The sequence below is a fragment of the Myotis brandtii genome, unplaced genomic scaffold (assembly GCF_000412655.1).
Source record: "Myotis brandtii unplaced genomic scaffold, ASM41265v1 scaffold698, whole genome shotgun sequence".
NCBI classification, from domain to species: Eukaryota; Metazoa; Chordata; class Mammalia; order Chiroptera; family Vespertilionidae; genus Myotis; species Myotis brandtii.
The window spans coordinates 491,421-504,989 of NW_005370731.1; the positions used below are offsets into that span (position 1 = coordinate 491,421).

At 53.4% G+C, this 13,569-nt stretch overlaps 1 protein-coding gene across 1 annotated transcript in view; it reads right to left on the reverse strand.

The window, feature by feature from the left end:
• Positions 1-5,366: 5,366 nt before the first annotated feature.
• Positions 5,367-13,569, reverse strand: part of SPN (sialophorin) — a 21,175-nt gene continuing 12,972 nt past the window's right edge. Inside the window, exons 3-4 of the mRNA XM_014529863.1 lie at positions 12,172-12,182; positions 5,367-6,018 (exon numbers count right to left, since the gene is read on the reverse strand). Coding sequence (XP_014385349.1) covers positions 5,732-6,018; positions 12,172-12,182 — 298 coding nt within the window. The 3' untranslated portion in view covers positions 5,367-5,731. The remainder of the gene's footprint in view (positions 6,019-12,171; positions 12,183-13,569) is intronic.

Sequence of the window (13,569 nt, forward strand, 5' to 3'; positions counted from 1 at the left end):
GGGAGGCCAGCGTGGCCGGGGGCAACAGGAGCGCCAGGCCTGCGGGGAGAGAGAACGCGCTGTGGTCCGGCTGCCTCTCCTGCGGCCAGCGGTGACCATCAAAACACAGCTGACTCTTGAGCAATGCAGGGGTTCGGGACAGCACCCCCCCGAGCAACTGAAAATCCCTGAATAGCTTTTTAAACAATATTTTAATTGCCCAGCTGGCGTGGCTCAGTGATTGAGCATTGACCCATGATTCAGGAGGTCATGGTTTGATTCCCCGTCAGGGCCCATGCCCGGGTTGCAGGAGGCAGCCAATGAATGATCCTCTCTCATTATTGACGTTTCTAACTCTTTCTCCCTCTCCCTTCCTCTCCAAAATCAATTTAAAAAAGACCTTTGAAAATAAATAAATAATATTTTTATTGATTTTTAGAGATAGTGGAAGAGAAACATGGATGTGAGAGCAGAACATGGATGGACTGCATCCTGCACGCCCCCTACCCAGGAATCAAGGCTGAATCCCAGGCATGTGTCCTGACCAGGAATTGAACCAGCAACCTTATGGTGCACAGGATGACGGAACCACACTTTGAGGGCTCCCATACAGCCTTTGACTCCCCCAAAACGCCAGTTACCCCTCCGTATCGATGGGGGATTGCTTCCGGGACCCTCCCCTCCCACTGATACCAACCTTCACGGACGCTCAAGTCACCGTATAAAACACTGCAGATCAATGCATCCAACCACGGCTCCAAACAGTACAAGTGTTTATCGGGGAAAAATTGCAGGTAAGGGAGCCTGTGCAGTTCAAACCCGTGTTGCTCAAGGGTCAATTCCATTTAACAACCAGCAGAATCGGGCACTAGCCAACCAGGATGAAGCTCTGGGGGTCCCGGGAGAGGGGCTGGGGTGCTGGGAGGCCCCTGTGGACTGGTCAGCGTTGCCAGATTGAGCAAATAAAAACACACACCACCTAGTTACATTTAAATTTCTGACCAACATCAAGGATGTTTTAGTATAAATATATCCTAGGTGATATTTAGAACATACGTTTACTTTAAAGTCTCTGCTGGTGCCCTGGCCGGGTAGCTCAGTTGGTTAGAACATTGTCCCAGGGAGCCAAGCTTTCGGTTCAGTCCCTGGTCAGGGCACATGTCAGAGTCAGCCAAAGGCTGCATAAGTGGGCGGAGCAGTAGATCGATGTGTCTCTCTCTCTCTCTCTCTCTCTCTCTCTCTCTCTCTGAAATCTGTAGGTTAAAAATATAAAAATCTATCTGTCGGTTATCTGAAATGCAGATTTGAACCATGTCCTGTATCTTCTCTGGCAGACTTAGTGCTGGCTCAGCAGCTATGGACCAGCCAGGAGCGGAGCAAACAGCATCTCCGTCACCGGCTGCCTTCCAGTCCGCCTGGGAGCCCCCAGTGAAAGACGAGCTGGGTGTCCTTCAGCCGGGCGTCTCCACGGCACAGGGCTTTGAAGCTGGAAGCTCAGCTTTTTCTGGGTGCAGATGGGACAGAGCGGAAAGGCGAGTTGGCCGAGGGCCACACAAAGCACAGCAGAGTCAGGCCAGCCAGGCGTGGCGGTCGTGGCGCTGGCCCTCTGACTCGGCCCCTAGCCCCCCCCCACACACACACACCTGATGTTTCAATAAACTGTCACCTATCTAGAGACGGGAGCTGTGCAAGGAGGCTGTCCACAGGGACACTGGGCTTGAGCCCCTCTCCGTGGGACACAGCTTCGGGAGTGTGGCTGAGTCCTTTGCCTGTAAAATGACAGCTGTGGACACAGCGGTTGGTCTCTGAGGTCCTTCCTGCTGTGAGTGTGGGCTAAGGCGCCCTCCCGCCTGTTGAATGAATGGGGTGACAGCAGAGGAGGCTCAGGCGTGGGGCATCATCCCCACCTGTCGGCCAAGAGAAGATCTGCAGCCTCAGGAAGCCCGGAGGACTGGCCTCCCAGAGATCTCTGAGCTCCCAACCTCAGAGCTCCCGCCAACTGGGCAGCCTGTGAGGGAGTTGGGTTGGGTTGGGTTGGGTCGGGTTGGGTTTTGTTGCCGCACTTTTGCTCCAAGTTGAAGTAACGCCATGCACTCTGGCTCGCTCTACTCTCAGAGGTATGCTCTTCTTCCCCAAAGCCAAGAGGCTGCTCTTCACCCCTCACCCCTGCCCTCAGCCACCGTCCTGTCATCGAACCGAGGCCTCCTGCCCCACATCCTCTCCCACAGCTGTGCCAAGTGGCCTCCACTCCTCTCTCACAGCCAGCGGTGCCCTGGCGGGGTGCCGGGAGCAAAGTCAATGCAAGGGACAAAGACGCAGTCCCCATCTCCCCTGTGGGCATCAGTGCAGCCAGGCCAAGGCCTGGAACGAACGGCAGGAGGCAGGGCCCCCATTCCAGGCAGACTCGGTGCAGTGACCTTTGCTTTTTAAAGCGAATTTTAATCTTTCCACTGGCGAGTGTCAGAGAAACAAGCGGATGCCTCTGTACAGCCTGATTCATCTCTACGGTGGAACTCCACTCGGCAATGAGGAGGGAACCAGCCACCGAGACACGCAACGGGGACCCCTCTCAAGTGCGTGGTTCTAAGGAAAGAGGCGGTTCGCAGGGCTGCACTCTACCTGACTCATCCAGATGACATTCTGGAAACGGCAAACTCATAACCACAGAGAGGAGGCGGATGTTTGCCTCGGGGTGGGGAGGGCCTGGCCAGGAAGGGGCAGCACCCGGGAGTTTTTGGATGTGATTGAACTATTCTAGATCTTGTCTGCGATAGTAGCTACACCACTGATGCCTTCATTAAGCTGGATAGAACTTCACAGAGAAAAGGGTAAATTTTACTGTCCATAATTATAGCTGATTTTAAAGTAAAACAATAAACAAGTAAATTTGAGTGGATCACTCGCCTGTTTAAAACCCCACTTTCACCCTGGCCGGTGTGGCTCAGTGGTTGGAGCGTTGGTCCATGCACTGAAGGGTCGACGGTTCAATTACTGGTCAAGGGCACGTACTTGGGTTGCAGGTTTGATCCCCGGCCCTGGTTGGGGCACACGCGGGGAGACGAGCAATCGATGTGTCTCTCACACCGATGTTTCTCTCTCTCTCTTTCTCTCCCTCCCTTCTACTCTCTTTAAAAATCAATGGAAAAAGTATCCTCAGGTGAGGATTAACAACAACAACAAAACCCACCCTGGCTGGTGTGGCTCCGTTGGTTGACCTTTGTCCCAGGCACCAAGAGGTCGCGGGTTCTATTCTCGGTCAGGGCACATGAAGGCAGCCGATCTGTTTATCTCTCTCTGGCTCTCCCCTCCTCTCTTTCTAAAATCAATAAAAACATGTATATTTTTAAAAACTCCCCACTTTCTTTTTTTTCTTTTTTAAATATATTTTATTGATTTTTTACAGAGAGGAAGGGAGAGGGATAGAGAGCTAGAAACATCGATGAGAGAGAAACATCGATCAGCTGCCTCCTGCACACCCCCCACTGGGGATGTGCCCGCAACCAAGGTACATGCCCCTGACCGGAACCGAACCTGGGACCCCTCAGTCCGCAGGCCGACGCTCTATCCACTGAGCCAAACACCCCTTTGGGGGTCTCCCCACTTTCATTGTATTAGCTTTAGCTCTCTTGACTTCTTTGCATTTTTAATATATTCTTTTGACAAATCTTTATTGAGCAACTGGTCAGTGCCAGGTACTAATTGGAGTGACAGAGTGGGCAGCTGTTTCTCTTAGCTTTCAGGCCTTAGCCCAGTGGTTCTCAACCTGTGGGTCGCGACCCCTTTGGGGGTCAAACGAGCCTTTCACAGGGGTCGCCTAAGACCATCGGAAAACACATATATAATTACATATTGTTTTTGTGATTCATCACTATGCTTTAATTATGTTCAATTTGTAACAATGAAAATACATCCTGCATATCAGATCTTTACATAATGATTCATATCAGTAGCAAAATTACAGTTATGAAGTAGCCACGAAAATAATTTTATGGTTGGGGGTCACCACAACATGAGGAACTGTATTAAAGGGTCGCGGCATTAGGAAGGTTGAGAACCACTGCCTTAGCCTACACTATTCCAGGTTGTGCCTCTGCCTGGAAGCCCCTTCTCTTACCGCCGCCCACCTCCGGCTCCCCTTCCTCTCACTCCCCTTTCAGGTCTCCTTAGGCTCTATCTCTGCCGAGGGCTCTCACAGACCCAGAATCAGGCCACATGCTCACTCTGCTCCTAGCTCCTCCCTATCATCACACCCCAACCTTGTTTCCCCTCTGGGGGCAAAGGTATGTCCTTCCAGAGTTTCTGGCTGTGTCGCAAGTGCCTGGCACAGTGAACCAGATGAATGTGCTGCTTCGATTGGGCAAACACAGCCAAACATTGGAAGTTTTCTGTTGCTCAGCTTAATACAAAGTGTTCACTGACACTCAGCCACGCAGAGAGGCCACACGGTGGAATGACTCAGATAGCTTAATACGAAGTGTTCACTGACAGCCACGCAGAGAGGCCACACGGTGGAATGACTCAGAGTCTAGACTCTGGAGCCACAGAGCCTGGGCTTCAAGGCGGCTCTGCCTCCTTCAGCTACGTGACCGGGGACCAGCGACCCACCCTCTCTGGGGCCTTAGGCTCCGCACCTGTAAGAGCGATAATGCTAATGATCCCCTCTAGAGCTGCTATAAAAATTAAGTGGGTTAATATTTGCCAAGTGCTCAGGAACACGGTCTGGCACATGGCAGACGTGTTTGCTGAAGGAATGACTGAAGATTTACCGAGGGTGGTGGGAGCGAGAGGCAGAAATGACAAGTGCCCTGGGGACGGGGCGGCAGTCCCAGCGGCCTTGAAGGGTGAGTAATGTTTGCCAAGCAGAGGTGTGGGGGGTGAGGAGGAGGGCGAGATGGCTCAGGCTGAAAGAGCAGGTGCTCAAGGCTCAGAAGCGAGAACACAGAGAGGGAAGGGCGGCTGAGTAGGGTTCTCGGGAGAAATGGTGGGAGTTGAGGCCAGAGAGAAAAAGGACTAAACTAGCAGGAGTCTGGATAGATCGCAGGAGCCGTAACGGAATTGTAAGGAAGGGAATGACATGACTGTGACTTTTTCTGGAAGGGTCACTCCGGCCATCAACTGGAGATGGGTTGGGGGCAAAAGGAGGTGCAGCCATCGGCCAGACAAGAAGAGACGCAGCCCCGAATCGGGCGGGAACCGCAGGCCTAGCAGGAGGGGGCACAGGTTGTTCCTGAGGCGGGATGTGCAGGACTCGCAACTAATAAGATAGAAGCCTTGGTTTCCGTCCTGGCAGCTGAAGACGCACCCAGAGCTGTTCAGGGGGGGGGGGGGGGGGGGGGGGTCGTTTGACCACAGGCCCTGGTGGCCCTGGTGCCGCCCTGGTGGCCCTGGTGCCGCCCTGGTGGCCCTGGTGACAAGGCTTATAAGCAGCAGAGCTGGGGGGGTTGGGAGGGGCATGAGAGTGACTTTGGTTTTGCAGATGCCAAGGTTGCGATGCCAGCAGGAAAGGTGATGGCTGTCCCCGAGGGAGGGTAGGAGAGCGGCTCTGGAGCTCAGAAGAGATACAGGGACGAGGATTGGAAACTTTGCAGCCGCCAGTGGACATGGCTGGCGCCTGAGCATGGTGGGCGGGGGAAGATCACCTGGTCAGGGAAGAAGAGGAGGCCCCGGGAGGAAGGGGGTGTCTGGATTTCAGGAAGCAGGGTGTGGCCCTGGCCATGGTCTCAGTGGTTAGCGTGTCAGCCCACACCCTCAGTCAGGGTGCGTGCAGGAGGCAGCCAGTCGCTGGGTCTCCTCTCTCTCTCTCTCTCCTTCCAATCTCTCTGAAAAGCAATGGAAAAAATATCCTCAGGTGAGGATTAACAAGAGAGGGGGTGCCGGGGGGAGAAGTAGGGTGTGAACAGAAGCAAGAAGGAAGGCTGACCGGGGTTGGGGGCAGCAGCGGGCAGGCCTTCGCAGAGCAGTTCTGGTTCCGTGTGGTTGGGCAGGAACCACGTGGTCGTGGCCAGGAGCGTGGGGAGGTGAGGGCGGGCGCGCGGGCATGCCCACGGGGGTCACCCGGGCAGCTTCCCAGACCCTCGGCCGCGCAGGCCCATTGCAGACCCTCTGCATCCGAGTCTTTGGGGGCGAGGGGGGGGTTCCCAGGCACCCGGTTTTCGAAGCCCTGCCCCTGTGACCCAGATGCACATGAGGGTAAGAACCAATACGCACACAGACCGCACAGATGAAGCGGCCGGAGGAGGCAAATCGAGAGAGACAGGCTTCCGAACAGTGCTCGCCTGGGGCTGGGAATGAACTCGACGGCATGAGACCTCCCGGAGGCGGAAATGCTCTATGGCTGTACAACTCAGGAAAGTTACCAAAACCACTGAGTTGTCTGCTTAACCAAATAAGATCCCGTGCTCTGCGGGAAGGAGGAACCATGCTGCAACCCCGAGAACCGGTGCAGCCAGGAGCTGAGCACCGAAAGCCAACCTCGAGCTCCTGAGGGAGAACACCCCGCCACCCCGCAGCGCTCTCGGCAGAACAGATCAGACTTCTAGATGCAGCCGATGGACAGAGGAACGCAGGAAGGCATCCCGCAGGGTTGCCACCAGCAAGGTTCAGACCAGAGGAACCCTCCAGAGGATAACCCGGTCTCTTTAGCAAATGCGTTGCAAGGAAAGAAAAGGTTAAATGATCGTAAAACACATACTAACCAATCAATCGCAGTGTATCGATCTTATCTGTAACCTAATTCAAACGTACAAATTGAAACGAAATTAGGACATTTACGAAACAATTGAAAATCTGAACACTGTCTGGATATTTGATGACATTACGAGAACTTTTAAAATTTAGTTGTGATCATTGCATTGTGAGTGTAATAAAAAGAAGTCATGCCTGGCTGGTGTGGCTCAGTGGTTGGGCATTGACCCACGTACCAAGAGGTCACCAGATCGATTCTCGGTCAGGGCACATGCCCAGGTTGTAGGGCTTGATCCCCAATGGGGAGCATGCAGGAAGCATCCAATCGATGTTTCTCTCTATTCCCCGCCCTTCCTCTCTCTAAAATCAATAAACACACACACACATATATATTTAAAGCCCAGCCAGTGTGTCCCAGTGGTTAAGCATCAACCAATGGACCAGGAGGTCACTGTTCCCTCAGGGCACATGTCCGGGTTTCTGGCTTGATCCCCAGTTTGGGGCGTGCAGGAAGCAGCCAATCAATGATTCTCTCTCATCATTGATGTTTCTGTTGCTCCCTCCCTCTCTGAAATCAATAAAAATATTTTTTTTAAAAAGAAAAGTCATTGTATTTTAGAAAATACATGCTAAGAAGTTAATGTATAAGAGCTGGTTTATATATATATATATATTTTTTTTTTTAAATTGATAACATTAAGATAATTTAATGTTAACAACCCCCGGGCCTGTGCCCTGAGCAGGAATCGAACCATGACCTCCTGGTTCATAGGTCGATGCTCAACCAGTGAGCCACACTGGTCAGTCCGAGAGCTGGTTTTGCTTTAAGGTGACCCTGGGAGGCAGAAAGGAGGGGGGGTGTGGCTGGGGCTGCACTGGCCACAGCTGATGGTTGCTGAGGCTGGATGATGGGTACATGAGGGTTCATCAGATTTTTCTGTCTATTTATGTGAATGTTTGACATTATAATTTTAAAAAATTGGAAAGAGAGAGAGAAAAGAGGCCCCTCATTGGAGATAGGGTCAAGGGGGGAGAGCAGTGGTTCAAAACCCAGGCTCCACAACGGAACTGTCTGGGGAGCTTTGCAAGATGCTGGGCCCACCCCCGGAAAATCGGATGTAACGGGTCTGGAATGTGGTGACATCATTCTAACTCGCAGCAGAGATGGGAGCTCCTGACCCGCAGGACGAGAGGGAAGCTGCCATCCATGGTGCCTGCCAGCTGCCCGCACTTGCTACGCCTGCTCTGCGGTGTCACAATCCTGCTCGCAGTTTTTCACAGTGGAGATCACCCGTCTTCAGAGGTGGAGAACGAGGCTCAGAAGCACAGAGGCAGTTACTGAAGGGCAGAGCTGGGAAACCGCCAAGCACACCAGCCCTGCCTTCGCCGCCTGCGGGGTCACCGCCCACCCCTTCCTTCGAGATCAGTTCTTCTGATCGCCTGTTGCAGAGGCAGATGCCCGGCCTCCACCAGATCTATTCTCGGTCAGGGCACATGTGAGAAATAAACAAACGCCTGGCACTAGCTCTCCTCAGGCCCTGACTCCATGCGTTTCCAACCAAAGGGGCTCCTTTGAAATGCTGGCTCTCTGAACGCGCAGCTGTGAGGGAAAGTTATTTTTATAACTTGACCCAGTTGTACAGCCACCACAGCTGCAGCAGCTGGCGGGGGACCGGAAGGCACGCTGTTCCCCTGCCCGCTCTCTGCCCTCGCACTGGCGGTGAGAGTTCCCTGGAGGTGCCTGCCCTTCAGAGTATCCTTTCATCCTTGCTCTCTCAACCCGATACCTTCCTAATTGCTTTTCCAGCATTTTATTAAAATTGGCATCTCTGGCCCCGCCCTGCGGCTCAGGTGCTTGGAGCGTCCGTCCTCCCCACATCAAGGGGCCGCGTGTGATCCCGGGTCTGGGGCCTATCTCTCTCTCTCTCTCTATCTATCTATCTATCTATCTATCTATCTATCTATCTCTCTATCTCTATCTATCTATCTCCCCCCTTCTCTGCTTCCCTCTAAAATCAATTTTAAAAATAATAATTTTAAAAAAGAACTGACTTTAAAAAAAAAATTGGTGTCTCTGTTTCTGAGGGTACTTCCTGCGTCTCTCTAAACACCTTACAGGGAAGGATACAGATGAACTGGATCTGGCCCGACATACGGAGGCCTTCCCCGCAGGCATTTCTGCCGGTCCTGTCTGCGCTTCCGGGTTGCCCTGACTAGACAGGGCCCCTTGCCAGCATCGGGACTCCCATCCCTCATCTTCCCTCCCTCCTGCCTGGTGGGCGGACAGAAAGGGCGGCTGTGCCGATGGACCAAAATGAATATAACAAGTCTAGGTTCCGGATTGTATGTGGAACGATGTGGCCTGTGTTTGCAGCCACGGTGGTGTTACGAGAGGCTGACAAAGTCCTCCAGCCAAAACCAGGTAATGATGGCTTCCCCAATTTACAGGGGGAAATTAATGTAGATAGAAGTTGTCAATTTTAAAGGTTTTGTCTTTATAAATTTTTCTTAAACTCTGAGGCCTACTGCCACTTGTCTATAATCAAATCCGGAATGACGTAATATATAGTAATAACAGCCAACACTTTTACTGTCCTTCCTAGGCACTGTGTCAAACATTTTATATATATTAACACATTTCATCCTCACAACAACCCTATGGGAATACTACCATTATCCCCATTTTACAGATCGGGAAACTGAGGCACTGAAAGGGCAAGTAACTGGCCCAAAGTTCACACAGCTGGGAAGTGTGCTCTCAGGAACACCCGCCCAGGCAGGCGGGCTCGAGTCCCCTCACTTACCCCACCTCACTGTTAGACAGACCTGAGCAGAGCCAGGACGATGGGCCAGGGACAGAAACTCCCCGGGGCAGGAAACCCGGGTGCCCGGCAAGGGGCAAAACTGGGAAAACAAGGACCTCGCCCCCAGGGCAACCTGCCCTCCCCTGGCTTATCACTGGCCATGCGGGTGAGACCCCTGACCTTTTCCTCCCTAAGATAACATCTAGGCCTCGGTTGTATTTCGCTCCAGGCCCCAGAAAAGCAGCAAAACCAGACAAGTGATGCCAGGCTGCCTGGGCACCAGCTGCATTGACTAATGACCCCCTGCCCTAGCACCGACCAATCAGTGGAGACCGTGACCCTGAAAGAGCACAGCTGGGAAGCTGATGAAATTCTAACAAGACCCTCCCCTAAGATTTCCAGCTGCGAGAGGGAGATAAATACACTCAGGACGAAGGACCAGTGCCTGCTCTCCCTCCAAGGAGCACTCCCGTGCCATCCCCTTCTCTCCTCTTCCCACAGGCACGGTCCCCCAACCTCTCAGGAACCCCATGAGACTTGCAGCCAGGGGAGCAGTGGGCAGTGGCAGCTCGTCCCAGGCTCGCCCCTGACCCTGTCTCCAAGGCCCCTTTTCTCCATGAAACCCTTCCCTTTGGATATCTCCATCTCCCATCCCCTTTTCTTTAAATAAATTCGATTTTCTTTATTCACTGTGTGAAATGGCTATTTAGCCTGCCTGCGTACCATCCACATTAACCTTTTAACTCCTTTTTCACCTGCCCCTCATTCAACTATTTTTGCATTTTGTTGCTTCATTGTCTTCACAGCCATAATTTTAATGACTGTCTACACAATTTCCACGATTACCATATTGAGCTGAGTCATTTTCATTTCTGCTGGTCCTGTCTGTGCTTCCGGGTTGCCCTGACTAGACAGGGACCCTTGCCAGCATCAGGCTTGCATCCCTCATCTTCCCTCCCTCCTGCCTGGTGGGCGGACAGAAAGGGCGGCTGTGCCGATGGACCGAAATGAATATAACAAGTCTAGGTTCCGGATTGTATGTGGAACGATGTGGCCTGTGTTTGCAGCCACGGTGGTGTTACGAGAGGCTGACAAAGTCCTCCAGCCAAAACCAGGTAATGATGGCTTCCCCAATTTACAGGGGGAAATTAATGTAGATAGAAGTTGTCAATTTTAAAGGTTTTGTCTTTATAAATTTTTCTTAAACTCTGAGGCCTACTGCCACTTGTCTATAATCAAATCCGGAATGACGTAATATATAGTAATAACAGCCAACACTTTTACTGTCCTTCCTAGGCACTGTGTCAAACATTTTATATATATTAACACATTTCATCCTCACAACAACCCTATGGGAATACTACCATTATCCCCATTTTACAGATCGGGAAACTGAGGCACTGAAAGGGCAAGTAACTGGCCCAAAGTTCACACAGCTGGGAAGTGTGCTCTCAGGAACACCCGCCCAGGCAGGCGGGCTCGAGTCCCCTCACTTACCCCACCCCACTGTTAGACAGACCTGAGCAGAGCCAGGACGATGGGCCAGGGACAGAAACTCCCCGGGGCAGGAAACCCGGGTGCCCGGCAAGGGGCAAAACTGGGAAAACAAGGACCTCGCCCCCAGGGCAACCTGCCCTCCCCTGGCTTATCACTGGCCATGCGGGTGAGACCCCTGACCTTTTCCTCCCTAAGATAACATCTAGGCCTCGGTTGTATTTCGCTCCAGGCCCCAGAAAAGCAGCAAAACCAGACAAGTGATGCCAGGCTGCCTGGGCACCAGCTGCATTGACTAATGACCCCCTGCCCTAGCACCGACCAATCAGTGGAGACCGTGACCCTGAAAGAGCACAGCTGGGAAGCTGATGAAATTCTAACAAGACCCTCCCCTAAGATTTCCACCTGCAAGAGGGAGATAAATACACTCAGGATGAAGGAGCCAGTGCCTGCTCTCCCTCCAAGGAGCACTCCCGTGCCAACCCCTTCTCTCGTCTTCCCACAGGCAGGTCCCCCAACCTCTCAGGGACCCCATGAGACTTGCAACTAGGGGAGCAGTGGGCCGTCAGCTCGTCCCAGGCTCACCCCTGACCCTGTCTCCAAGCCCCCTTCTCTGCCCTCCCAGTGACCAAAGCAGCCCCGCCTGGCTCTCCCATTGCTTCCTCTATGCCCGTCCTTGTGTCACTGCTCTCAGGGTGTTTTTGCTGCCACCCTGGACCCAACACCCTTTGGCTCAGTGCTGTGCAGCCCTATCTCCATTCCCCATCCCTTTTCCTTAAATACATTCAATTTTTCTCTATTCACCATCTGAGATGGCTATTTAGCCTGCCCACGCATCACCAACTTGAACCTTTCACTCACCACACTGCCATTTAATCTAGCACTAAGTCATATTTTAATTCAGTGTATGTTTATAATATCAATATTCAGAGTTCCGTGAGCCGCAATCAGGGCTCCGGGCCCTGTCCCTGGTGCTGGAGCAAGAGCCTGGACTGGGAGTCAGAAGCGCCTGGGTTTGGACCTGCTCCACTACGCACCACCAACTTGAACCTTTCACTCACCACACTGCCATTTAATCTAGCACTAAGTCATATTTTAATTCAGTGTATGTTTATAATATCAATATTCAGAGTTCCGTGAGCCGCAATCAGGGCTCCGGGCCCTGTCCCTGGTGCTGGAGCAAGAGCCTGGACTGGGAGTCAGAAGCGCCTGGGTTTGGACCTGCTCCACCACCCACACGCGGGCAACGCCAGGCGGTTTGCTAACCTCTCTGAGTCAGTCTCGCGAGGAAATCTCAGAGCTGCAAAGAGGAGGGAACACGGCGATTGACACCCAGTGCCTGAGCCGATGCCTGACCAGGTCTTGCACGCCCAGGTGTCTGACTGGCAGCTTTGGTGATCCATTTGGCAAACACCAGGTGGAGACAGAAGCTGGTTTGCACCGCAGCTTCTAGATCAATGCTCTTTTCTTCCCCCTTTCCCTCTAGCGAAGAGCAACAACCTCCACGTCGGCCCAGTATACGAACGGTACAATAATCTACAGGATCTCAGAGCAGTTAGAGGGCAGCAAGAGAGAGGGCCGAGGGGTAGCTGGGGCCAGACTGAGCAGGCCTTGAGTGCCAGGAAAGAGTCAGGGTTCTGCTCAATAGGCCGTGGGAAATCACTAAAACTTTTCATCAGAAGTCACAGCATCAAAAATGCTCTTTGAAGTTTAACTATTTGAATGGTGCCTCTGGCTCCTGAAGGATGTAAGCGGGAGGATGTTGAACTGCTGGACAAGAGGCAGGGAGCCAGGTGAGGTGTAGGGAGGCATCCCTCCTGAGCGGTGAGCAAAAGGGCCCATACCGGCACCCACGTCCACAGACTTGGGGCTGGGCCGCCCGCTCGCACCTCGGCCAAGCTTGACTTCTCCTCCTTTGCCCACCAGCCCGCCATCTGCTTCTGCCCCAACTCTGTCCTCACCACTCCTTCCCCCCCGTCCCCCGCCAGCAAAAGGGATACCGGCACCCACGTCCACAGACTTGGGGCTGGGCCGCCCGCTCGCACCTCGGCCAAGCTTGACTTCTCCTCCTTTGCCGCCCAGCCCGCCATCTGCTTCCGCCCCAATAACTCTGTCCTCACCACTCCTTCCCCCCGCCCCCCACCCTGTCCTCCAGCCTTTGCCTCACCCCCTTGACTTGCCTGCTCCCTCCCAGCTTAATTCCCTCGGCTCAGTGACCCAGCGCCAGCCCTTCTGAGCTGCACATCAGGTGTGGTCACCTGTGTGAAGGCAGCCGAGGCCTCCCCCGTGTGGGAACAGCCCGGGAAAGGGCGCAGGTGACGCCAGAGAGGTAAATGCATAGGCCGCGGCCGCTGTCCAGGTGTTGGGGTGCGAGGACAGTGAGCAGTAAAAGCTGACCCTGAGGTTTCCAGTCTGAGCAGGAGCGGGTGAGGCACCAGCAGAAATGGAGCTGGCATGGCAGGGGGAGGTCCGGGTGGAGGCGGGCAGACAGGGCTCCCAAAAATGGAGCGGAGCTGAGGAGGCCCGGGCTGCAGAGACAGGTCTGAGGGACGCCTCTGCGCAGGCGTCACACCGAACCCTCACCACGGCCCAAGGGAGGGCATGTTTC